Source organism: Urocitellus parryii, unplaced genomic scaffold (assembly GCF_045843805.1).
Source record: "Urocitellus parryii isolate mUroPar1 unplaced genomic scaffold, mUroPar1.hap1 Scaffold_146, whole genome shotgun sequence".
NCBI lineage: Eukaryota > Metazoa > Chordata > Mammalia > Rodentia > Sciuridae > Urocitellus > Urocitellus parryii.
The window spans coordinates 106,664-132,957 of record NW_027552040.1 but is presented as its reverse complement, the minus strand read 5'-3'; the positions used below and the strand labels follow the sequence as shown (position 1 = coordinate 132,957).

General features: G+C 41.6%; 1 protein-coding gene across 1 annotated transcript in view; it reads right to left on the bottom strand.

Annotated features, from left to right (window-relative positions):
* Nucleotides 1-25,924, bottom strand: part of LOC144251689 (spermatogenesis-associated protein 31A6-like) — a 47,960-nt gene extending 22,036 nt beyond the window's left edge. Inside the window, exons 1-4 of the mRNA XM_077794464.1 lie at nucleotides 25,739-25,924; nucleotides 24,705-24,750; nucleotides 23,567-23,627; nucleotides 19,685-23,298 (exon numbers count right to left, since the gene is read on the bottom strand). Of these exons, the coding sequence (XP_077650590.1) occupies nucleotides 19,685-23,298; nucleotides 23,567-23,627; nucleotides 24,705-24,750; nucleotides 25,739-25,924 (3,907 nt within the window). The remainder of the gene's footprint in view (nucleotides 1-19,684; nucleotides 23,299-23,566; nucleotides 23,628-24,704; nucleotides 24,751-25,738) is intronic.
* Between the last annotated feature and the right edge of the window lie 370 nt (nucleotides 25,925-26,294).

Below are 26,294 nucleotides of genomic sequence, written 5' to 3'. Positions count from 1 at the left end.
TAACTTGTTTCATTATATCAATGATATCCTGCTAACTGAAAGGATCATCCTCTGTTATAGGATGTAGTAGAGCAACTTGTACATGCTAGGATATGGGCTGTCAACCTCAACAAAATCAAAGGCCCTGTAAAGTTCATGGGGTGATCTGGTGAGGTAAGACCCATTTGATTCCAGTCATGGTGGGAGAAATAAAGTGAAAACCTTTTTCATCACCCATGCATTAAAGAAGATATAGGGGTCTTTTTAGGGGCCTGTATTAATAGCATGCTTACTCCTCATCCAAATCAATATCCATGCCTACTGCATGGGCTAATGAAGAAGGGAGCCAAATGGAACTTGAGTGTTCCCCAGCAGAGAGTATTTGAAAAGGCAAATTTGATAGCCCAGGTGCAATCTCTGGGTCTCTCAACCAGAGCTGCCAATGTGGTTTGATGTCACCTGTACAGCAGATGGGATGAACTTAGCTTTTTGGAAAGAACAACAATGGAAAATGTACTTCTAGGATTTTGTCCATAGGTGGGAAGGGAGCTGAAACTAGTATATGCAACCCTTGACAACAACATTTGTTAGGAGTGCAAAATGACCTACCACAGGTGGAGCCACTGTCTAAAAACTTACTGGACATAATGTGAAATGGCCTACCTATAAAGGTGGGTGGTTGACCTATTTCACCAGCATCAATCTTCTTTAGCACAGGCCCCTAAATAAATGGCATGTATATTACAGCTATAAAGAGTTCTCGCCAACAGCTTGTTGAGTAGTGCCTTTACCACAAGTGACTGACCCAGTGTCACTGATCTTACAAGTGTGTGAGGTGGATCCTCATGCTTGAAAATTGTTGGTATACAGATGGGTCCATCATGGAAAAAGTCAAGAATTTGTACTGATTTTGCACTACAACTTGTTATTCATACTTTCTGGCTTTAGGCCCGAGAAAATATGAGCATCCAGAAGATAGAATTATACATTACAGCTTGGTGGTACCTGTGAGTTGGTTACTGGATATTTGTACTGACTGGACAGTTTACCATGGCCTCACATTGTAGATGGCACAATTGCCATCATTACTGGGAAAGTCTTTCTTGGAAGCCAACATGTGGCAACAAATGTGATTTGAAACTGGAAGAATTGATTTTGTATGATGTACTCACATTTGTCCCTGAAAATGTGGAGCTGGATGCTTTAACTATGGTGCAGTCTCTGGCCAGGACCCAGGCAGTGGACCTGATGTGGAGGGTACAGAGAAAGTAATTTAGAAAGTGCAAAATGGAATGGAACAATGCTTAAGTGACAGGATTATCCCTAAAATATAATGACTTGTTCTTGGTCGCATATCTGTGAGAGATGTGCTCCTGGCTCCAGTCCTTTTTTTCTAGCCATATTCAAGAAAAAATACACTGAACAGTCCAACTAGTGTGGGACTGGCAGATTGATCATATCAGCCTTTTGCCAAACAATAAAGGACACAAATATGCCTAACTCTGTGTAGCTTTCCCTAACAAGAGAGTTATTCAAACCACCACTTTCAAAGGTCTTGAAAAACTAACATAATATATCGACACTGGATTGTCAGTGTCAGGACATCCAGTTCACAGACACACTTTTCAGCATTGTTCCCAAGGACATGATACATCAGGAAACTTCCATCTGCCATATAACTCTAAGGCAAGCAAGTTTGGTGGAGAGAGAGCAAGTCTTATTCAAGCATTAGATATTGGCCCTATTAGGCAAACCCATCTTAGCCAGTTGGACTGGAATCTTTAGAGAAATGTATGTGCAATATACCAAAATACACTCTACTGCCATGTAGATATAAAAAGAACAAAAAAGAAAAAAATGTTAATAAATTTAAATGCCCATAAGTCTTGGATGCTTTTTCATGAGCACCTGGGAGCTCTGGCCCCTGCCCCAAAGATCATGCATGTTCAACCTGTGCATCCAGATGGTATACTGCAAGAATTGATGTGAAGACAAAGAGCTCTGGGGTTTTGCACCCAGTAAGATTAAGTCCAGGGTGGGGACAATTCCATGGGGGCTCAAGTGGCTTGTCTCCCACAGATGGGTTGGCTATTTCTTGCCATAGTGGGAAGAATCTCCAGCCCTCCTAAGTGGATTTCTGTTGGCCTAGTTGGGCTATGGACCTATGATCATGCCCTAATGGGTTAAATAAAATATTTAGGGAGCTGAACTTAACCTCCTAGTCTCACATGTCCCTCACTATCCACTTTTAGAGTCACTCATGGACTCTGTACTATTGGTCAATGTTTGGGGTGCTCTACAGCATCTTGCCATGTGTTGTTGCCATGTCCTAAAACAGAAATGATACCACCAGTACTTTCTTGTTGGAAGGTGCAGATTAACCTTGACAAGTCCCTACTCAAAATTTATTTTTCCATCCATAACTGCACTCTTTTTCTATTTTCTGTGGAACATTTGCTGTTATAAAGACAACATGTTGTGTGTATAGTCACAAACCTCAAGTTATAAATTAAAACACAAAGTAATGTCTTTTATATTTCTGACCCCTGATTAGGAGCAAGTTAAGTCATTGATTTGTTTCATGAGTCTCCTGGTGGGAAAAATGATTTTTATGATCATATGCATAATTGTTATCTGCCTCTTGTTTGTGCATGGCCCCCTATTGGTGCCCTGGATTTTGCTTACAAACTGGATGGGTTGCCTTTTGGCATGCTGTCTACACAATGCTAAAACCCCTCAGAGGCTTAGGGCACATCATGGAAGAAGGGGCATGTGGGATTGTAAGAGCCAATTATAAGGGGTGGAATGTATGCATTCAGCTTGATGTGACTGCAGCCATCTTAAGTGTAACCACCATGATTAACCCAGAGTAACCCCAGTTTGTTACTCCTGCATTGTTTCCCAGCAAATTAGTGTATGGAGCCTTATGAATGGAACTCAGCACTAGGAATATGATCAACTCTTTGATACTAATTTAATATGAACCAGTTACATTGCAGCTAGGATGAAGTCAGTTTTGACCAAACCCATATATAATATACACCTTTTGTCCTGACCAAAATTTTGGGAATGCAATTGCTCTTGCTGCCACCCAGAACCACACATGTATGTCAGTAAATCCCCCCCAATAAACTGAACTCTGGAATCCTAGATTTGCCTGTATCTTCTTTTTGTCTCATAGCATCTTGATTGTAAGGGTTCTGACTGTGAGAATATACAGGACAGTGTTTCTCTGGTGAGCAAATTCCCAGAGAATAATAGGCATCTTGTTTCCCACAGCTAGAACATTCTGTAGTTTGTCCCAAGATATCCAATGCATGCTTGGCCAGAGCACATATCTAAACTTAAACAAAAACAGCTTACATTGTAACCTACTGTAACATACTTAGTGATATAATAACAATAATGTTTGAGTGGTGCCATTGACCTAATGGAAACTAATAGTGTAAATAAAGCCAACAGCTTGGACAAGCAGCTCTTTTGCCTCTGCACCTTGCTTCTGTCTTTTTTTTTTTTAATTTTTTACACTTGATGCTGGATCCCATATATTGGGGCTGGGTTGTTCTGTGCTACAGGTTCAGAAGAGGGCTGGAGGTGCTCCATGTTGGACTCACATACAGCTGTTGTCATATAAATTCACACAGATTTTTCATTCAGTGGAGCATGTTTCTTAAAACTTATATATAAATAAATACGTTTTTCTTATGTCCAGAATATTTGTGAAAGATAAGCAAAGCTCATCCTCCTCAGGTGTATTTGCTTTGTTTTGTTCTCTATTTTGACATCATTTAACTTTAAATGTGATATAAACTTCCTCTCATAATGCAAATTAGTTCAGGCCCCAATTATAGGTAATTAGGCCCTGAGTAGACTTTCTACCCATTACCCTTCTGTAGTCAAATCAAGGTTTTCTCTCTGATTCTCTTTGTCTAAGACTCCTGCCCCTTGCTGAGAGTCTTGTTTGTTGCCCTCTTACTCACCAGATAAAATTATGATGACTTGACTCAACTATTTTTTCATATTGTGTGACAGTGCACCCTTATAACCATCCTGTTTTTCTTTTCTAGTATGGTATTGAGAAAATTCCATGAGATATTCAGTACCATATTATAAAATACACAAGCTTTATGTTGGACTATTTTGCCCAACTATAGACTACTGTAATTTTTTTGAGCACATTTAAGGTGGGTGCAGCAAGTCTGTGATGTATGATGGTATATTAAATGCATTTTAAACTTGTGGTGTATTTTGGTGTAAACCTACCATAAGTTGAGGGCACCTGTGTATAATCCCAGTATTTAAAAAGAAATCATTTGTAAGGAAATTATAGAACCAGAGACCACTCCTTCTGCTGTCATATTTCAACTCACAGGAACCGCTAGAGTGTGCCTCTCAGCTCATTGTCACCTCTGCCTGTTTCATATTATTGGCAGTTACTTTTCACTTAAATTTATGTGCTTTTTTTATTAGTTGCTCAAGACAATACAATGATCCTGACATATCATACATTTGATTCAAATAGGGTATGAATTCTCATTTTTCCACGTGTACAGATTGCAGGATCACATTGGTTATACAGCCATGTATATAAATGGATGGCATTAGAGAAGATTATGCTAAGTGAAGTTAGCCAATCCTTAAAAAACAAATGCTGAATGTCTTCTCTGATATAAGGGAGGTGACTCAAAGCAGAGTAGGGAGGAAGAGCATGAGAAGAAGATTACCACTAAACAGGGAAGAAAGGTGGGAGGGAATGGGAGGGAGAAGGGGAATTGCATAGAAGATGGAAGGAGACCCTCATAATTACACAAAATTTATGTGCTTTTTTATGTCTTAATTTGGTAATAATAATTAATCCAAAATACTAAAGGATTTTCTATTTACCTAAGCCACTGAAATTTAAAAATGGACCAATATTCAGAAGTAGTGAAGATTTGATGCTACTATAGTTCTAACTGTGGTGGAGATATGGACCAGCATCATCACCTTAGAGATGACAAGCCCTTGTTAGAGTGGCCTTGCTGCTGGACACATGGCCCAGACAAACCCCTACATTTGGTTATAACAAATAAATGGAGCCAGATGTGGTGGTGCAGGCATGTAATCCAAGTGGCTCCAGAAGCTGAGACAAGAGGATCATAAGTTCAAAGCCAGCCTCAGTAACTTAGTAAGGCCCTGTTTCAAAATAAAATTTTTAAAAAAGGCTGCAGATTGTGCATCAGTGGTTAAGCACCTCTGGGTTGAATCCCCAGAACAAACAAACAAACAAAGGCAGGGGTGCGGTTGGTGGAGATTACACCTAGTTCACTCAAATTTTACTCAAGTAGAAAGTTAAAACTGTAAAGTGCTGGATTATCATACTCAAGTTAAAATAAATGAAGCACAAGTAAACACCATAAGAACAAATCATGTCAACACATTTTTTAAAAAAGATTTCTTTGTAGTTACAAAGTGATAGCATGCCTTTATTTTATTTGTTTATATTTATTTGGTGCTAAAATTTGAACCCAGTGCATCACATATACTAGGAAAATGCTCTCCCACTGAGCTACAGCCCCAACCCCTCAACACTCTTTTAAGCTATGAGAAGCAGTTTTCAGTGGCATTGTATGGCATGGTGACCTTTAGCTGAGATTCAAAACTACATTTATTTTGATAAAAACATAATTAAATCAGTAACAATATTGAACAGATATGATTGTAGAGGGTCCTGAAGCACCAACAAAGATAGGGGTAGTATTTCCTAACTTAGACATGATGGGATGTGGGTAGGTTTCATCTTTTTATTATTTCTCACATCTTTCCCATAAGCTAACATGGTATTTTCTGTTTTAAATGCAAAATAAAAATGAAGTGCAAAAAATGCACAGGAAATAAAAGTGGACATGACAAAAATGAATAAATAAAAGCCTACAGTGAGTCCTGTGTCATACAAAGCATAAAAAGAGAACAGAGAAAAAAACATGAATCCTATCACTGTGTTGTGCTCTGGAGTCATGTCTTCATTCTCAGCACCTTTAGGATTCAAATGTGACATTTGATTTTGAGAAGCTTTGCTGATACCTCCCTACTGTACTGACTGAAACATCTTGGGTTTTAGCAAAAGCACTGTGATCATTTAAATTGGGGCTCTGGCTCTTCTTCAGTACATGGTACTTGCTTCTTCTTGATGTTTGCCAGTAAATTGAAGGTGTTGGACTGAGGCAGTTTTCCTTTCTCCCATTCTGCCCCTTGCTGCAGCACCTGGTCTCCACCCAGGGTACATCCCAGGTCCTTGGACTTGGGTGATGGTGACTAGACAAAAAAATGGATTATACCAGACCTCAAGGTGGATATGAACAGTTTTTAGTCCAAATAAGAGTTAATTCAAATGTGTAGGAACTGAGGCCAAGGATTCTTGAGGGTAACAAACCCTGACCTTTTCTCATGACAGAAAGAAAGTTGCTAATCCCAGCAGCTTGGAAAGCTGAGGCAGGAGGATTACAAGTTCAAAGCCAGCCTCAGCAATTTAGCAAGGCCCTAAGCAACTTAGTGAGGCCCTGTCTCTAAATAAAGTATAGAAAAATGGCTGGGGATGTAGTTCAGTGTTAAATGCCCCTAGGTTCAATCCCCAATATCAAAATAAATACATAAATTTAAATGATATGACTATGTTATGAGTCCCTTTTGAACATCTCAGGCTTCATGGCCAGCATCACCTGAAACACTGAAAACAGAGTACACTGAGAATCTCTAGATCACTGTTTGGAAAGGAAAATAGATCAAGATCCCCATGAGTTGATTTATGACATAAGGCTGCTGAGGTAAGACAAGGGAAGTATACTGTTGTCCTTGCCTGATGATGCCAGGTATGGGGGGATGTGCTAATTTGCTCATGAAATAAAACCACATCTGGTAGAACAGCTGTAACTGAAGTCACCATCTTCTTAAGCTTATGGTAATTTACTGTCATTCTCTAAGATACATCTTTTTTTTTGCACAAGCCACACAGGAATGTTGAATGGGATACAGTGGGAATCATACCCCCTATATCCTTCAAGTCCTCGATGGTGGTACTATTTTTTTCCAATCCCTCCAGGAATGCAGTATTGTATTCAATTTAATATTTTTCTGGGTAGAGACAGTTCTAGTGTCTTCCACTTCACCTTTTCCACCATAATAGCCCCCCACTCCAAGGGTCAGGGAACCAATGTGGGGAATCCACAGCTGCTAAATATGTTTATTTCAATGATTTGTTAAAGAATAGGTGAACTAACAGCAGGTGGGATCAGGGACCTTTGAGCCAATTGTGAGATGCATTTGAGCTAAAATTCCATTGATCACCTGACCTCAGTCAGCCAGCCTCTATCCTACCTTTTGGGTCATAGCAGTGTTTTGGGTTTACTAGAATCAGTGTCAGTTCAGAAGCATGTCCCATAATCTCCCTAACACCTGGTTATTTCTAGTATCTTCAGTGCACAGTCATCCTGGTAAGACGTGGTAGGTCTCTTGGAATAAGTCTGGGAGAAAGATTAATCATTTACATGTTGGCAATGTAGAGGGTCTTTCCACAAGGGCACCCAACCTTCCCTACATTCAAGGCCTTCTGTTCTGCAAACTGGCTCCAGTCTGGGAATTGACTAAGGGAAGACATTCAACTCTTTTTGTGATTCAAGTTTGACTTCTGTTCACTTGATCTAGAACTCTTATGCTATGCAGATTCAGTAAGAATTTAGTAGACTTCCCATCTATTTAATTCCTAGAAACTCAGTAATCAAGTAACCAGTGCTATAGGTCTCTCTAATTGATCCTTTGGTCTCACTATCCTCATGGTAATCATAATCACCTGAGTGCTGCTATTTTGCCCCTACCATCCCAGGATCAACTTTTTCCTACTATATGCTTTAAGTTTTCTAATTTAGTGGCAGCAGTTCCCATTTAATTTCTGGCCTACAGTAAAATTGACCAGTGATATTTTTAAGGGTCTTGGGAATTTGTACAGATTTATTTCTCAAAATCACTGTGAAAGATGTGTTCTATGTACTTTGTTTTAGAGTAGGTGAGCAGATACTAAGGACAAGGTCATTCTAAGTTATATCTTCCTTAACCTTTGGATTATTTCTCTATGTCATTCCAAGAGAAATACTTGAATTTAGGTCACTTTTTAGTCCACATTTCAGTCAGCAAACCAAATAATGAGATCCTGTGCTAGTACTGAGCTGAAATATTAAAAGCAGAATCCCTACTTAGTGGGCCTCAATCAGTACATTTGGTCTCATCCAACTTAGTGTTTCTTCCACTGTTGTCTCATAAGTCCACTGCCACACATATTCCCTCATTTTTATGTCTATATAAAATGAAAAAAAAATCATGTAGCCTTTATGGAGTGTACCTCCTCAAGGATCCACTTTGAACCATAATTTTAAGGTCTATTGGGAGTAGAGTATGGTTGTAGACCTAGAAGCAAAAAGGGCAATGAGGGTGGGTCCTGAGGAGCATAAGTAGTTTTTTGCCTGGAGGCTGCCTCAGGGCAGGTGACTGGAGTCCCTTCAGGCAAAGCTGGGTTAACTCAGATGGGGGAGGAGCAGCTGCTCCTAATGGCAAAGAGAACTGGGAATTTAGGGGTTCCACCTCTCAAATGTCATCAAGATCTTGCCAACAGTGCCATTTCAATTTATGGACCACCCCCACCCCCACCCCTGGCCCTAATCAATGCCCTTACAGCAGACAATCTGCAATGTTGGGAATTTAATGTGCATCATAATTCAGCCACTCACAGGATGTGATTCTGGGTTTACTTTTTGGCAATATCAGCTCTGTGATTACAAGGAATGAGGGTTTCTTCCAGGGCAGATGTAGAATCTCTGTGGTCATTTGTGTGAGAATTGAGCTGGGAATTCAAATCCCTGAGTTTATCCTTTCTTTAGTCTATTTTGACCATAACAATTAGGGGCACTAGCCAACAGTATAGTTGTTATTAGTTTGAGGAAAATGCTCCAAAGTATCAAACACATGGCCACCCAGAACCTTCTGTCTTATGATTAGGAATGTGCAGTGGAGATACTTTGCATACCTCTGTTGCTGCATCATGCCATGAACTATCAGTGTTTTCTTCAGGTGCTCTGTGCTTGTGTTACTGCTGCTAGCTTGGAAAATGACTGATGGGGTCTTGACTTTTTGCAAGAAATATGCCATCTCTTTTCCTTTATTGAGGATAATGCATTGTAGAAAGTTCCTTACCCTGTTCCTGAAGTGCCTCTCTGAAGGAGCCAATCCTTTCTCTGGAAGGAGCTTGGGAGCGCTTGTCCCACACTTTTTTTTTGCACAAGCCACACAGGAATGTTGAATGGGATACAGTGGGAATCATACCCCCTATATCCTTCAAGTCCTCGATGGTGGTACTATTTTTTTCCAATCCCTCCAGGAATGCAGTATTGTATTCAATTTAATATTTTTCTGGGTAGAGACAGTTCTAGTGTCTTCCACTTCACCTTTTCCACCATAATAGCCCCCCACTCCTACCTCCCTGATCTGGGCAGGGGGCCATCCTCCAGCATGGGAGAGCTTCTATCCTTCAAACCTTCCTTCCTCATGCCTGAACTGGGCCACACACAGCCCTCTCTCTTATCGGACCAAACTTTTTCTTCTTGCTCTTCCATGGGTCTAGGAGCTTGTGGATGTTGCAGGTTCTGTCTGTTCTCTTTGCTAGTTGAGACCCTATAGCCCCTGATCCATGGACAAACTGCTACTGGATATGCTTAGGAAGCTGAAGAGAGTACTGGGAAGACAGGATGTCTGTGACCAGGAGCACCTCAGTCCTGAAGGAATACTTCAGGGACACAGTCTTGAAGGATAACACCAATGGCCAGATCTTGAGGCTGGTTCTCTGGCAGAGCCCTTGCTCTCAGTCAGGAGTCTCCTGGGCCTTGGGAAGTAGAAATTCTGGAGGGAGAATTTCTGAACCATGGTAAAGCAGAGACTATAGTTCCTGACAGGGTTATACTTCCATGCCTCTGGTTTGTAGGGTTATATAATTAGTTCTGAAAGATAAGTTGGATGTGGAATTGATAGGTCATTTCTGAGCCCGAATTGTCAGGACAAAATCAACAAATATGCTTTCCCTTCTGCATTGTGACCCAGAGTTCCCAATAGGTCATCAAAGTGAGACAAATATGTGAGCTTAAAGATTGACTTGACTTGACCTGAGCAAATGAAACCTGGAACCAAGGCCCAGCCTGACTGCTTAGACCAGAAACAAGACTCACAGTCAGACTTCAGTGAGCTACGCCACCAGCAAGAAGTGACATGCAACACATTCAACAGGGCATAATGACTGGGAACATGGTCTTACCAAAAAGACTTTAATGAGGAAATCCAACAGAACTCAAGGGCAGATGCCTACGCATCTTCAGAGTTAAGATCAGACAAACTGCCTTAGCAGTCAAAGACCAACCTGAAGAGCTGACACATATCTTCACCCATCACAAAATTCCATTCAAATACCATCCTGCAAAGAATCAGGTATAGCACTAAGAAATCTGGGCACTCCTGAAAGAAGTTCACTCATCTGAAAGATACTACTGGGTCAAATAAAGAACAAATTCTGGGGGTCATTCTGTAATTTGGCATAGTTGGTAGACAAAAATCATGCTTAATACTGCCCCTCTAAAGTTTGCTGGCAATATTGAAAACTGGACTGATTTATTTTGTTTGTCTCTTTTGTCAATTTGAGCTGTGTACAGGTACTTAGAGATTCTGAAGCTGGAAAAGGAATGTAAGAAAATCACAAAAGAGCTCCCATGTGGCAATTTCATGGCAGACTCTGTCTAAGCTGTGTTATGTTGGAGGATTTCTTCCCATGTGCTACCATTGTACATTCCAGACAAGATTTGATTAAATAAAGGTACATGTCTACCAAGACAGTGCTCTGTGCACTCACACATGCACATATTTTATGTGGATTATATTAGCTTTGGCCTGTGCACAGCCCTCAATATCCATAGTACATTTGCAGGGCCACTTGGTCAAAAAGTTTTAAAAATGAGAAAAAAAGTGGTGACTTTAAAATAGAACACCCCTTTGCCCTTATATGCTAAAAACTTTTAGAACAAATAAATAGAATTATGTATTTTGCATTTAGAGACAAAAATGTCCCTGTAATTCATGCACCTTTACACAAATCTCATTTGCAAGCCCCTTTATTGTGATTTGAATAAATCTATTTTCTGAAACAGGTCAACTTCATCAGGATCCTCCATGTGAATAGAAAAAAATATGTTTTATAAAAAACATCAGGAAAATTTTACTTTTATAAGATTTTTTCCTCAAAATTTTGATTTATAGTTCTGATTTAATTAAGACTTGACATATCTTTAGATATTATAATTTATTATTTTAATATTTTAAAAAGTATTTGAATTTAAAAAAGTAAATTTTGTATTATATATTACTTAGAAAATTGCAGAGTTGAAATAAAGTCTCATTTTGAAAAAAGCCATTTAGTATCTTTTAAAAATTTTTTTTACTTGTTAATGGGCCTTTATTTTATTATTATTTTATTTGTATGTGGTGCTGAGAATTGAACCCAATACCTTGCACATACCAGGCAAGTGATCTACCACTGTGCCACAGCCCAGCCCCCACTTAGTATGTTAAGGACAAATCTAAACATTTTCCCCAACATAGTAACTGTATGGAATTGAGAAATAAGTAGCTTAATGCTAAAAATAGTTTCTAAAATGCTCATCCATGAATTCATTAGGAAAAAAATAATTTTCCTGGACCACCAACAGATGGATGCAGTCTATGTTCTGAGGAAACAAATTCAATGGCTCAGCATGGGAAAGGCTGACAATTACAAGAAAACAGAACAATCCAATCAGTTCCTTTTGTTTCTGCTGACTTTATGTTGTATAAATAAATGATCTATATTCTAAATGCTAATTTTGATTGTGTTACAATCAAAGCAGTTGAAAATGTTCACTCTCTCTGATAGAGTCTTGCAAGCAGGTTGACACTTCTAGATTTACAGCCCAGGATTTTAGCAACTGAGTTATGAAAAGAGCAGTCCTGGTCTGGAAATGAGTTTGCAAGCATTTGTGGGGAGCAGAAAAGAAAAAAAAAAACATAATATGATTTCTCTAGTCAATTTCAACCAACCTCTGCCAAGAACATGGTTCTCTTCACCAAGCCTGCACCTACAGTTAATGTTGGAAGGCAGCAGCCTCTGTAAATGCTATGAGCCAGCTTGATCCAAGGTCCCTAGAGCAACACTAACTGCAGAACAAGGGACTCCTTGCACAAGCAAAATGTGGAATGCAAGGCTCACGTTGTTTCTTTTGGATGCAGTTTTCTGGGTGTTTATTTTTGCTTTTCAACTTTCGCTTGGATAACTATGGAACACAAAATTTCTTAAGGAGATTTTTGGAGAAGAAAAATGAAGTTGAATACTATAGCATGTTCTTATCTTGAATGCAGAAATTTCAGCAATATGCTTTTGTATGGAAAATATTAACTATTTGAAGTTAAGAAATATCAATTGAAAAACCAGTCAAATCCATTTTTTAGGTATTTAAATTTATATCTAATGGCATCGATTTTCTCAAGCAGTTATAGGTTTTACTGCTTAAAATCCATAAGTTTTGAAAAGTTTTATTTCAGATATCTTAACATGCTAACTTTTCAGCAATTTGCCTCTTTGTACAAAAAAGTTAAGGTATATTCTAATATCAGGGCCAATTTTTTAATCTATATATTGAAAACACAACTTCAGCAACCTTATACTTTAAATGGTGTCACAGAGCTGGGGCCTTTCAGGAAACTGAAGCAACATGAACCCTCCCACCCCAATTCAAACCCTGATTCTTGCAAAAGATTTCTGAGTAACAGGAATGAGTTTGTTAGAAGGAATGGGAAAGGGACACTCTCAAAGGATTGAGGAACGGTGTGCCTCTCTTGCACTCCAGTTTTATAGGGACCTCAGAGAAGTTTCCAGAGAGTCTTGTTTAGATCCACCTCTTGACTTGATTGATATGAAGATGACATCAGACTTTCAAGTCTCCACTGCCATGACAACAGTATTTCATTTGGCCCATGCCTAAATGGTTCTCATTGAATTTTTTTTTTTTTTTTTGGTAGTGAGGATAGAACTCAGGGACACCCGACCACTAAGCCAAATCCCCAGTCCTATTTTGTATTTTATTTAGAGACAGGGTCTCACTGAGCTGCTAAGCACCTCACTGTCTTGCCATTGCTGAGGCTGGTTTTGAACTCATAATTCTCCTGTCTCAGCCTCTTAAGTTGCTGGGATTACAGGCACACTAAGCTCTCATTTGATTCTTTTTTTTTTTTTAAAGAGAGAGAGAGAGGTAGAGAGAGAGAGAATTTTAATATTTTTTTTATTTTTTAGTTATCGGCAGGCACAACATCTTTGTTTGTGGTGCTGAGGATCGAACCCGGGCCGCACACATGCCAGGTGAACGTGCTACCACTTGAGCCACATCCCCAGCCCCCTCATTTGATTCTTAACAATAAATTTTTACAGATTTTATGGTTAGGAGGATACCATCCTTATCTCCCCGAGTTCTGGGATTTGGTGTATGAAAAGGGTCACAAAAAGTCTCCCCTTTCAGGGTAACTTGAGCTTCTCTTATTGACATTTTCCCCAGGCTTGCATTTCTTCTGCAGATAATAAGTAGTTTGCTGAGGAATGTACATATCCTGTCCACTTAGGCCAGGCAGGGCTGCAGGTAAATTTCTTCTTGGAAAATAAAGCATATAGTTATCATTACCCATTTTATAGAATTATTTCCCTCCTTGTGTTCCTATCATTCATATCTGTCTGTCCCCTAACAATGGGAACTCTAGAATAAAAGGAGAAGAGATTTCAAAAATAGACTCTAGGAATGTTTAATTCTTTCTTTAATTATAATACTAAGCCATTACTATCTCCACAATAACCAGTTCTTCTAGTAAATACACTGAAAAATGTAGTGGCAAGATCACAGGCCATGGTGCTCAGCTCCTTGGGCACTGCTTCACTCATTTTGGTCCTTGGACATACATAAACCTGCCCAGAATTCTCTATAAAGTCCTCTCAATACCTTTCAAAGAGCCCTTTCTTTGGTTTGTTGTAAATATTTTTCTAAGAAATATTTTATTGCTTTTCATAAATCAATTGAAAAAAATAAATATATATGTAAATAAAATACATGACTAAAACCAAACATATAAAACAAAATATAAAATGTGGAAACATCTTTAATTGATTAATAAATATGTTCTCTGTATTGAACCAGAAAATTACTTTAAAAACAATAAAACACATTGAATTTTAAATTATTCTGGGTTTTGGGAGGTTAGAAAAGGGTGGATTGTATGACACTGGAATTTAATGTGTTTTAACTAATGTAATTATTTAAGTGTATTAGCTAAATATTGGACTATTATTGTTGTAATAGAAAAAGTAATTTACTCAGTGACACCCAAGTAGCATAAAGGGATTAATATACCTCAAAAAAATCATAATAATCAGCCCTAGCTTCCTGCACATGGTAGAAGATGGTGATCCTTATGTTTAACAGTAACCTTGTCCTGGCCTTCTCACACATGAACTCCTGGTGTAAGGGATCCTTTTGAAAGGAAAAACCCCCAAGTGATTTTTTCTTCCTCATTTCCTGTTCTTCCTCCTAATTTTCTCATGCTAAGAACAGAAGTATAGAAATTACTCCCAGAGCCCCATTGGCAGCCCTCAGAAAGTTTGAAAAGCCTGAATGGTAAGGCATCTCTTAACTAGCACTGGGCTGGAAAAAGATGTGCAGTAAATCCCTATATAGTATTTCCACTGGCTTCATAGAAAATATGTAAATAGCCTAAAGTGCATGGGAAATAGCAAGATATCATAAAATAAACTAAATAGTGCATTTTGATTACTTCTTGCCATTGTTTTTAATATGATTAGCTTAAGTATATATTCATATAATTTAATGTTAAAATAATGATTGTATTTTAACACTGGCTTGCAAAAGTCAAGAAAAGTTAATGGTTGGATTGTTCTGGCTGCTGAAAATGGATACCAGTATGTGACTACTCAATGAAAACATATTAGAAAAATTTCCTTTAAAATCAGGAGGAAGACCCAGTGGTTCTGGAGGCTGAGGCAGAAGGATCACAATTCAAACCCAGCCTCAGCAACTTCTCAAAGTCTTGAGCAACTTAATGAGAACTTGTTTCAAAATGAAAATCTAAAAGAACAAAAAGGCTTGGTGAGCCCATGTCTCAAATGGAAAAAGGCTGATAAAGGCTGTGGCTGTGCCTCAGTGGTTCAGCATCCCTGGATTCAAATCCAACCACCCCCACATATATCCTTGTGGAAAGTCAAGTCAGGCCAAAAGCCATACCAAGCATTTAAAATTAGAAGCCCCAAGTACCATTAAATACTATTTTTCCTAATTATTATTCATTTTCTGGTAAAACTAATTTCTCTGTCCCAGATTCCTAGAAGCCATCATCTTACAAAGAGAATGGAAGCTAATATTGCTGTCCCTCAAAGTCCTGCTGTCCACAAAGGTAGAAATAAAATCATGACACTTCCCTGGCCTGCAGTCTGGGCATATGCATATTTCCTGGCTCCTTTTTCCTATAAATTGTTACATTTCTGTAGGGCATCAAAGGTAGATCAGGTCTTTTCTCATATTTGGCCAAACTATTTTCAACTATTTTTTCCTTTTTGTGTAATTTCTTCCTAATTGTGATTGGGTAAGCAACTGAATTCAGCTCACCTGGACCCTGGGTATCCTCTGGCCTGGGTAACACTCTCAGTACCCAAGAGCAAATTTCACTGTAGTAGCACTTTTTATTTCCTATAAGAACCTGTTCTATGCATTTACAGCTTGGATGCTTGGTATGGCTTTTGGCCTGACTTGACTTTCCACATGCCTTCTGTATTGAGCTTGACCACGTGTGGCTTTTGATATAAAAATAAGAGATGAGTAACTCTTAAACACTGTGAGGTGATTGTATAGATACTAATTGCCCTTATTTTTTAACAAATGATGCTATATTTTATTTATGAATTAGAATAAGGAGGATTTTGAGGAAGGTGTGGCTCACTTGGCTTTCTCTGCTGAGATTTTGGGGGCTCTGTGAAAAAGAAAAGAAGGAAGTGGAAGGGAAGGGAAGGATGCTAGGCTATTGATGAGGAGGGTATTGCAGGGCATCCAGGTGAACTCTCTCTCCCACTTGTGTTTCTAATCTGTTTCCAGATGTGGGAGACTGAGCCATTCCCTCTGTCTCCCCAGATGACTGTGATGTGCTTCAGGCCTGCACCTGTGGAGCACTCTTCTGGGGGATGAGGGCAGAGGGCAAAGCTTCAGTACAGAGAGGGTCTGACAGTTCCCTTGCTGAAGCCAGTGGTTACAGGCCCTTGTTGTAGTTGTAGCTGGATAGCTGCAGAGCTATTCCTATTTTTGTGTTTTTTGCCCTGAACTATATAATTCATAGCAGCAGAAAATTATTTCTCTTTTAATTCACAATTTATTGCACTTTAACCACAGTGCTTAGTGTGTAGCAATTCCTCAATTATGGTATAGTTTTGTGTGTGTGTGTGTGTGTGTGTGTCTGTGAGAGAGAGAGAGAAGGGAGAGAGAAAGCGAGAGCGAGAGCGAGAGACTGCACACTTTCTGTTAATGGAAACTTCCTTCTTTTTCTTTTCTACTTTCTCACTTTACTTTTTGTAACTCCATAAATTTCTCTTGATCTTTTCTGCACATTTTGTGTTTGTGTTGATCACTAGGATATGTGGGTGCTCAGCCTCTGGGAAGTGAATGTGAGTCCAGATTCTTCTTTTCTGGTTCATTTCATTCTTAGAGTCCATTGCCACAGGTCTTTATAATTTTTCCAAAATAAGCCAACTGTCTTAAATTCATTTCTTGTATCCAATAAAATAAACAAGTGACATTTCTACATTTAAGAAAATAAGTAAAACTGGACAAGTAAGGAAATTTCTGTCACTGGAAGTTGGTGGCATTTTATTCATGTTTAAAATTTGTTATTCTCTAAACTGTGGGTCAGAGCTGAGGCTACTACAAACCCATAGAGGAAGGAATTTTGCAGATCTACACTTGGAATCTGCAGTTCTTCTGTTCAGAGGCAATGGCATTACAAAGGAACAGAAGTTCCTGAAGATTGTTCCAAGCAGAGAACACTATTTGGGAGGCCATGTTGACAGTGGCTCAGTGTACTGGGATTCTAGGGGCAGGACAAGGCTGGTGGTGTCCCTCTTGTGCTCCCAGTAGTTTTACAGAAATGAGGAATGGATGTGGGAATTCTGTGGGAAGTCTGTGAAAAGTCTCTGTTTCCAGTTCCTGTGGGAATTCTGAGGTGTCTGTGTGACATCTCTGTGTGGGCCTCTCAAAATCTGTGTAAAATTTGTATGAGTCTCTGTGTAAGGACCCTCCATTAGGTCAATGTGTTTGTGTAAGATGTCTCTGTACTATCTCTGGGTGGTCTCTGTGATAAATTCTTGCTGAGGAAATCTGTAGGACATCTCTGTGGTGATTGTTCCCCAAGGTCTGGAACTCTGTGGGAGGTCTCTGTGAGAAATCAATGCATGAGGACCATGTGGCATTGAAAGGTTGTTATGGGAGACTATGTTAGGTCTCTGAGGCCTCTCTTGGTACAAATATCTGTCAGAGGTTCCTCTGGGAAGTCTGTCAGGGGTTCTGTGAGATTACTGCATGAGGACCATGTGGCAGAGAAGGATTGTTGTGTGAGGACCATGAAGTTGGTGTTATTTCTGAGGGAGGGCCTTGTGTTTCCATAACTGCTATGTTGGAGGTTCTCTGATGGTCTCTGTGGCAATCTTTTTGTTGGATCTCTGAAGGGCCATCTGTGGGGCTCTGGATCTGGTATGATCAAGGCACAGGACCTGAATCAGAGGTGGCCTGTAGGTCTGGGCTCACCCTGAGAGGGACTGCCTGGCTTTACATGTGGAATACTTTCAGGCATTAGAGCAAGACCATGCCTGTGTGGTCTGCCTTGATGGCATTTCATGGTATAGGACTCTGCATCAGGGAAAAACAGGGCAGAGTGCCCTGGAGTGGGGCTGCTGCCTTCCCCAGGTGGGTCATAGCATCAAACATTCTGCAGACACAGCTTCTCCTCTTCCTCCTGTGAGGCCTGCCTGCTTTCCCATGTGAACAGATCCTGGGAAGAATAAGCCTGTGCTGGAAGCACAGTGGGGGAAGAAAAGACTCCTGCTTGCCCCCTGCCCAGCTTGCTCCCACATTTTGGACAAGTCACTGCCCTGCTATGACAAGTTCTAACTGAACCATCTCTTCTCCTCTAGTCTGTGGGCAAGTAAGTTCTGGAAGCCCAGAGAATTTGCTTTGTGACCCCAGGCTCCCCTTTGGACTTTTTACTGCAGAATAAGAGTTAGAGCCATGTGTGTGCATAATGGTCACCAAACTGGGAGTCACAGCTAGAGTTCCCTAGTCCTGACTACTCAAATTGTCAACTCATTCCTTATATAATTGAAGAGGCAAAGCCATGTGGCCCCATTAAGTATAATGTCAGAAAATGAATCTGCCCTACCAAAGGGTTTGCTTCCTCTATTGCCTGTGTCATTGCTAAAGAGGCATCTCCAGATCTGTGGTCTGGGAGCCAGATCATGGTACACAGTGGTGAGGCCATAGTGAATCCATGATTTCTGGTACTGGGATAGCAGGAGCTTCCCATCTATCATACCATCTGTGGTATCCCCATGTTACTCTGCCTCTTTCTTTGGCTCCATTTCAATTCTTCACATCCCACTATACCCCCTATGCCTCACTGTCACATAGTTATTGAATACACATTTGTGCCATCTGGGGGTTGGGGGACAGAGGTGGTGAGCTGCGTGTGACATAGCCCTCAACAGCCAACTTGATGTTCCCACCAAACAATTTCCATTCTGGTCACTGCCCTAGAGAGTGAGGAAGGTAGGAGCAGAATCAGGTGACATGGCCATGGCATGCAGCCTGAGCTAGAAGGAGCTGGCAAGGCCGATCTCCATGTTAGCCTCCAAAGGCGAGGGGTTCCAAGGGCAGGTGTCCTCTGTTCCCCAAGACATCCATCAGGCAGGACTCTCTAAGCATCTCTGAATTCAGATCCAGGAAACTGTATCTTTCCCCAAATTTTCTGGACCCATTTGTAGCATGGGAAGCTATTAAGTCTCATGGTAACACTGAACACCAATCCCTACAGCCTCACAAATTTCAGAATAAAGGGAAAGGCTGACTCAAACATTAGGGTGGGGTTCTCATGAAGTTGCCCCTCTTGACCAGTCCCAAAATGTGTTCTGTTATTTTTGTAATGATCATGTCATAAATTATTAAGGTATAATGAGGGGATCTGGCATGAGATTTGGGTACTCATTGCCACTGTCACCTCCCTGCATGTCCAGTCTTTTCTAGAATCTACTGACCTGCTTCCCTATGGCCCGGCACAACACAGACAGAAGCCTCTCTGATTAAAAAGCAGTATTATTAAGTCATTGTCACCGCATTAGGAAGAAGCCATTTTCAAACAAAGGTCTCACATGGGGACAGTTTTTCTGAATATGACCAATATTACATGAAATATTTCTTCCCAGCAGGACAGGAGTCAGAAGCATGTTGATGTTGATGAGTCAACAAATGTCTCTGAAGAGCGCAGTGCACTGGACAGTGGACATTGTGTTCCAACATACCTGCCACCCTGGTCCTCTGTGTGTAGAGGCTGGGCAGAGGTACAGACTCTTTGAGCAGCAAGGCCTGCTTGTTGTCCTTGTTTCTGATCCATCTGTTCAGAGGATGGCTGTGGTCGCTAGGGCTGGCCTGGTGACCAGGAGACGTAGCTCCTATCACTCTCCTTTGCTCCAGAATAATGGGACTCCTAGAATAATGGGATTGTCTACCCATAGAGGCCTGGTATTCCTCTTTAACTTTGTTTGTCTTTAAGGCAGAATGTTCATAATGAAACCTCATTTTCTGCTCTATGATCCACCCAAAAGTTGAAATGAGTGCCTGGGTTTCTGATGCCCTGTTGTCTGTAAGCAGTCGGCCAGTGACTGACCCTTGGCTTTGGTTAGAAGTTGAGGGGGTCATAATTTTGGGTAGGGAGTTTGCCTGCCCTTTGGTATTACTGCAAAAAATATTCTGCAGAAAGTTCTTTATTCTGTCCCTGAAGTTTCTCTTTGAAGGAGCCTGGGAGGACTTGTCACTCACAGTGTCTCCTATCTCCCTGACTGGGGTAGAAGGACCCATTTCTCCTGCACATAAGGGCCTCCCTCCTGCAAGCCTTTCTTCCTGTTCTTTTGACCTGAGTTTCACACTGTCCTTATTCTTGGAAGTTGCTCTAAACTTATTTCTCCTGCTCTTCCAAGGATCCTGGAGCTCAGTAATCTTGGGCTCCTGCAGTTCCTCACTGCTCTCTTCACTGGTTAAGAGTCCATACAGATCCTGAGAAATTGATGCACTGCTACTGGTCATGCTTAAGGAGCTGGACCATCTCTCCTCTGAAGTTAGGATATTTGCAGCCCAGAGCGCCTCGGGGCCACAGTCCTCATGAAACATGTCAGTGGCACAGTCTTGCAGGATGATGTCAGTAGTCCTTTCTTGAGGCTGCTTCTCTGGTTTAGTCTGTGCCTTTAGGCATGAGTATCCTTGGCCCTGGGAAATAGAACTTATGAAAGAGGATGGTGTTTTACTGATCCACTGAGATTTTAAATTCTTCAGATGAATATCAACATTTAGGAAGTTTGATGTCTTTCTGATTTTCTTGGTGATTCCCCAGTCAGAAGACTCCTCTTCATCATCCTCTATCTTTCTGACTTCACCTTTTAAAAATTGGGGCCCTACCTGAAGTGATGACACACTGTGGCATGAGACTTCTGAGCTCACACTACTCTCCAGGGACTCATTTCTGTCCATTTCTAGGCCTAGACTTGGTTTTAGGCTGTTTCTTCCAGATCTCAGGACAGCATCATTGTGCCAGGTTCTGCCCACGAGAATATAAGTGTGGGGCTGAGAGGGCAAGCTGCCCTTGTGTACAGTTGAAGGAGCATCTGAGAGCCCATAGTTCTCACTGGATGTAGTTCTGCTCAGGGACTCAAAAGATGGGCCAGAGAAAGGACTCTTCTGGGTGGGAACTGAAGTTTGTGCTATCTCCTTCAATCCTGTACCTTTCTGAATGGGTTTTCCCAGGACCCTGGCATCATGGGCAATGGAGTCAACCCTGGAGTCACAGGGAACTGAAGAGGAAAGGGAAGGCTGTGGAAGTAGTGAAGCCTCAGAGTATCTCATCTTCAAAATATTTATGTGCTTAAGGACCTTGAGGGGTAGGTCCCATCTGTGCTTCGCTCTTAGACTTGTAACATGTGCCTCTAATGCCTGCTGAGTGCCAGCATCAAGGAGGGAGATCTCCTGGGAGGTGTTCCTGAAGGCTTCCCCACCTTTTAAGGATGTTTCATCCCCAGTTTTTTTGTGGGTTTTTGAATTTCCAGGTGGGCCAGAGACATGATATATGCCAAGCCTGGAATGCCAAACACCCACAGGAATCATGTCCTCCTGAATTATCTCTGGTCTTTTTGAACTAGTCTTCTGTATAGCAGGGCTTCTGTTGTTTAGAAACACAGGGTTCCAGGAAGACTCACAATTTTCTTTTGCCTGACCTCTCCTTGAGATGTTGTCCCAGGACTCCTTCAGATTTAGAAACGGGTTCCTATTGGGTGGTAGTCCATACTGGTGTAGCATGAACCTCTTTTGAAGATGGTGTTCCAGTTTCTCCTTAATCTCAAGGCTGAGGAAATTCCCTGGGGGCTTGTTGATGGACTTGTGGTCACAGGAGGCCCTGTTCTCAGAGATGAGATTGCTAAAGATGTTCTGAGACTTTTGGACCAAATAAGGTAAAGCCTCTCTACTTTGTACTTGTTTTCTTAAAATGTGGTATTCTAGGTGTTGAAGAGAAGAAGAGGAAAGCAACTGGGTCCCCTCTTGGTTTGTGGGGCATGGAAATCCAGAGGCAGTATTCAATTGAAAATGGCATGGCATGCTTGGGAGAGACAATGTGAGATGTTCCTGATGGTGGATCTGAGCCAGTGATGGGGACTGCAACCAGGATAAGGATGGACTCACAGGCTGGAGTTGAACAAGAGGGTGGAGCAACTGAGAGGAAAAGAGTGGTCCAGGTGTAGTCTGCACCTGCACTGGAATGTAATTAGGCACTTCATTGAATGCAATCGAGGAAATGTCTGCTGAGGGCCCAGATATTCTGACAGTAGCCACCAGAGACTCGCTGTGCAGAATGGGGAGGCCCCAAAAGAACTGGCTGCATTTCTTCTGTAAATGATCCCTCAGGACCCTAGTGTAAAAGAGCTTCTGAGAATCAGAAAGCTTCTCTGACTTGCCTTTTGTGTTCCAGATGGTAGTATTCTGCTCCCTGCCCAGTGACTTTACTTTGCTTCCCTGAGAATTCAGGGAGTAGACTGTTTCATTTTTTGTCTTGAAATTACAAATTTTCCTTTCTGCTCTCTTGCTGATCAGTATCTCCAATAGTTTCTGGGCATTGGAATTAATGAAAGAGGTCCCTTCAGTCTCTACCTGAGAGTGTGGATGGTTTCCCCAGAGTGAGTCCTCTGGTGGGTGAGAAGCATGATCTCTCTTGGATTCACTGTGTGGGGAGTGGGAGAGGTCACAGACTCTGGCAGCCATCTGCCACCAGGAGAGGGATGAGATGGGACAGGTGGAGAGAATATGGCCTGAAATTGCTGGGAGAGGAGATGGCAGTGGGACAGGAGATGGCAATGGGACAGGAGAAGATGATGGGCCAGGAGAAGGCGATGAGACAGGAGATAGCAGTGGGACAGGAGAAGGCAACCAATATTTTTTGGGTGGAGAGGAGCTCTGTGGGTTGGTTCCCAGTGAAAGTGTCATTGAGTCACACTGAGAAGAATTCAGGCTGGGGCTTGGCAGAGATGCACAATGGGCCATGTGATCAGGAGAATGAGATTGGGGAGGGGAAATTCTGTGTGACTGAGGTGAACGTTGTTCTAGAGGAATCATAGACTCTCTTGATTTAGAGGCACTCAGGGATGAGTGAGACTCAAGAGTATCTGAGGAAGTCATTAGGTCTGGTGAGGAAGTAGAGGCCAGAAGCAGAGGGCGCTTGCTCAAAGAAATCAGGGAAGCCAAAGGGAAGAAGGCAGTGGCCAAAGTATCCTCCACAGGCAGTGTATGTGATTGGTGGACTCCAGCTGACTTATCTGGGTCATCTCCTTTTATGAGCTGATGAAAGCTGCTGTCATTCTGGAGCTTCTGTAGATGGCTGCAAGAGATAGAGGCACAGGCTTCAGCCAGGAGCAGATGGGCACAGAAGGTAGGGCAGGTGGTGCAGGGGTAAACACCTGTGATCCATGGCTCCTCATTGCCCCACTCACTAATATTACAAAGCCCTTGCTGTCCCATAACTCCAGAGCTTTAGACACATACTGCCCCACCTGAGGCTCCTTCCTCCCCTATGAGAGCTTTGTGTTGCTGGATGATGTCATAGGCAGCAGTAGGAAGGACTCAGGGTGAAGTGGAAAGTTACTCACTTTCGTAGAAGTGAAAGCAGATCTTCAGGCTCTTCCTCTTTCTTCCAGCAATCACTATAATCTGAAAAAAAAAGACCTGGTTATTGTGGAGAAGTGAGGATGAGTGGAATATCCACATGGGGCCGATAAAGAGGGTAGACTCTGGTTGCAAAGCACCACTGTTCAAGTCTACATGACAAGTGACACGGATAGCAAAGAACATAGAGGGAAGCATTTTGTCATTTACTTCCATCTCCACTAGCCTCCGTTGTACTAATAACCACAGTATTGGGAGAAAGACTGGACAATTTCAAAGAGGAAAGTTTCTTAGGGAATTGAAAGCTTGTCTACACTTTGACCAGGAAGTCCCACCTCCTTATCCAGATGAAGCAGGGGAACAAAAGGAAGTCATTGTCAATAATAAATGACTATTCCAATCAGGAAGATGGGGGCTAGTAAAAAGTACCGGAAATCTAATGATCTTTCCCCCTCATCCTCCCATGTTTCCTTCCCCCTTATTCTCCAACCTGTTGCTAGGTTAACTGCCCCAGGAATTGTTCCTCCCTGCAGGGAGTTGTAGGAGTTGTTAATTGATGCCTCCTGTGCTGTTCCCTTCCTGTCTGGATCATTTCATCATTGGGCCCATCTTTGGGTCATGTATGCAGGATGGGAGAGGAGAGGCAAGATAAGGGAAAAAGGAAGTTATGAGAACAGAGGAATTCTAACGTGTACAAAAGGGACAAGACACCCCTACTTTTTTGAATACCCAGCCCTGGGGCCCCTTTTCTGTGGAGAAATCTGTCTCTATTCTATCCTTTAAGTAAAACTTGCTTTCTATGTTTGCCTCTGCATTTCTTGAGTGTTCAGTCTTCACCCCTGGGGAAACAGAACTTGGCCCTGATTGATTCTCCTCACTGGCAGGATCACAGATAGCATGACTCCAATAGTGCCCATACCTCCCTACTGGACATCACCCACTCCTTGCCCACCACAGCTTCATTCTGAGTGCAGGACCTGAGAAGTGTGTCTGTTATGATGATTTCCTTTCCAGGATCCTCCCTCTCAAATCTTTGCAACTGATTTCCTCTGGGACATGGCTCTGGTCTCTTTGGGACAGATGACCACAAGTCCCCTCTGGAGTGGAAGGGCAGGGCCTTACCTTTCAGAATGTTGCTCTTCTTCCTTTTCTTTTTCATCTTCAGGTGCTAACCAACAAGAAAGAAAAAGAGGCTGTGGCCCAGTTCTCCTTCCACACTCCTAGATCAGCTGCAGACATTCCATTTTTTTCTGAACAGCATCACGTTCTACAGTTAGCTAGTTCTCTTTGTTCAGAGAACATTTTAAAAGTGGCAAAATACTTCATTTTTCTTCTTTGGGATTTTCTACATGAACTACACAATGCATGTCCTGGTGTAATCACTGATCAGGCTCAGGAACAGGCTTATTTATAGAGGCTCTTCTCAGCTGCGACACAGGGTTCTGCTACCTGAGGCCAGAGGTTTCTCCAGTGGGTGATGGAGTCCTCAGGGCTCAGCACAGCCCTCACCTCAGCTCAACACAGAGGAAAGGCTGGGCTATGGACTTTAACCTTCCACCATTGCAAATGAGTTCTGAGAGGAGGCACAGTAAATAGCTATCTGGGAATCAATGAATCTCACAGGAAAAAGAACAGCAATGGGAAGGATATGAACTCCTATCTCTACCAGTAACAAAGGGTTTCAAACTTTTTACACCTGCTTTTCTGAGTTAAAATTTTAACCTGCACAACTAATTCCATGACTTTCTGAAGGGCCATTCACAGTTTCCAATGATTAATTCACCCTCATTGTAAACTATAGAACTCAGACTCCTTCTGTAACCCATGGGTCCTTATTGTACCTAGAAAATGAGCCCTTCCAGTGTCTGATGGATTGACTGTGCTTCAGCATACAGGACAGCTTTCTGATTCATTTGAGGTCTGCTTCCATCCTGGTTATTTGTATTTTCATTATGGGGCTGAAATCATGTTGGTTATTTTTGCTTATATCTAGGGAGAGTCTTTCCCTGACCTGAACCATCTGTCCCAGAATGATGGTCTGTTCTGTCCTGAGTTTTATCTTTTTTGAAGTGCATCTATTTATTTTGGAAAAATGGAAAGAAGAGTAGACAAAACAGAATCTAGTTTTTGTTGAGTCTGGTCTGAGGGTTTCTTACCTTCTTGAGTTTTTTCTTTTTCCTTGGTGGTGGGAAGAATGGATCACTCTGGAGGAAGGGCAATAAGAGAAGAAAGAGCCCCAGTCCACACACAAAGGCAAAGATCATATCCATTTCCCAGGTGGTGAATCTGGAGTTCAGCCATGAGGCACAAATGCTATTCAGAGGAAAGAAAGGATTCTCCATCATCTGAATCACACTGTCCTGTTTGGACAAATGAGCCCTGAGAGTTTGCTTCAGCAATAAGGAGTAGTGTCCTGGCCTGTGTCATAAGGCTGTGCCTTCTCATCACAAAGGGGTCCTGACATAAGGGGAGTAGCAAGAAGAAGAGGCAGCACCACACCTCTGCCCCACCCTCTGGCCAAGCATTTCCTCCACCCTCCTGTGCCTTCTAAATCTTTCCTTTCGACTTCACCTACTCACCCTGTCAGAGGAGCCTTTTGTCCATTCCATATTCTTCCCCCCCAGAACCCAGACGTGACCCACTTCCTTGTAGATCTCTGCTTGAGCTCCATTAATTTCATAGTTTTTGGAAATTTGTTTTATCTCTGTAATT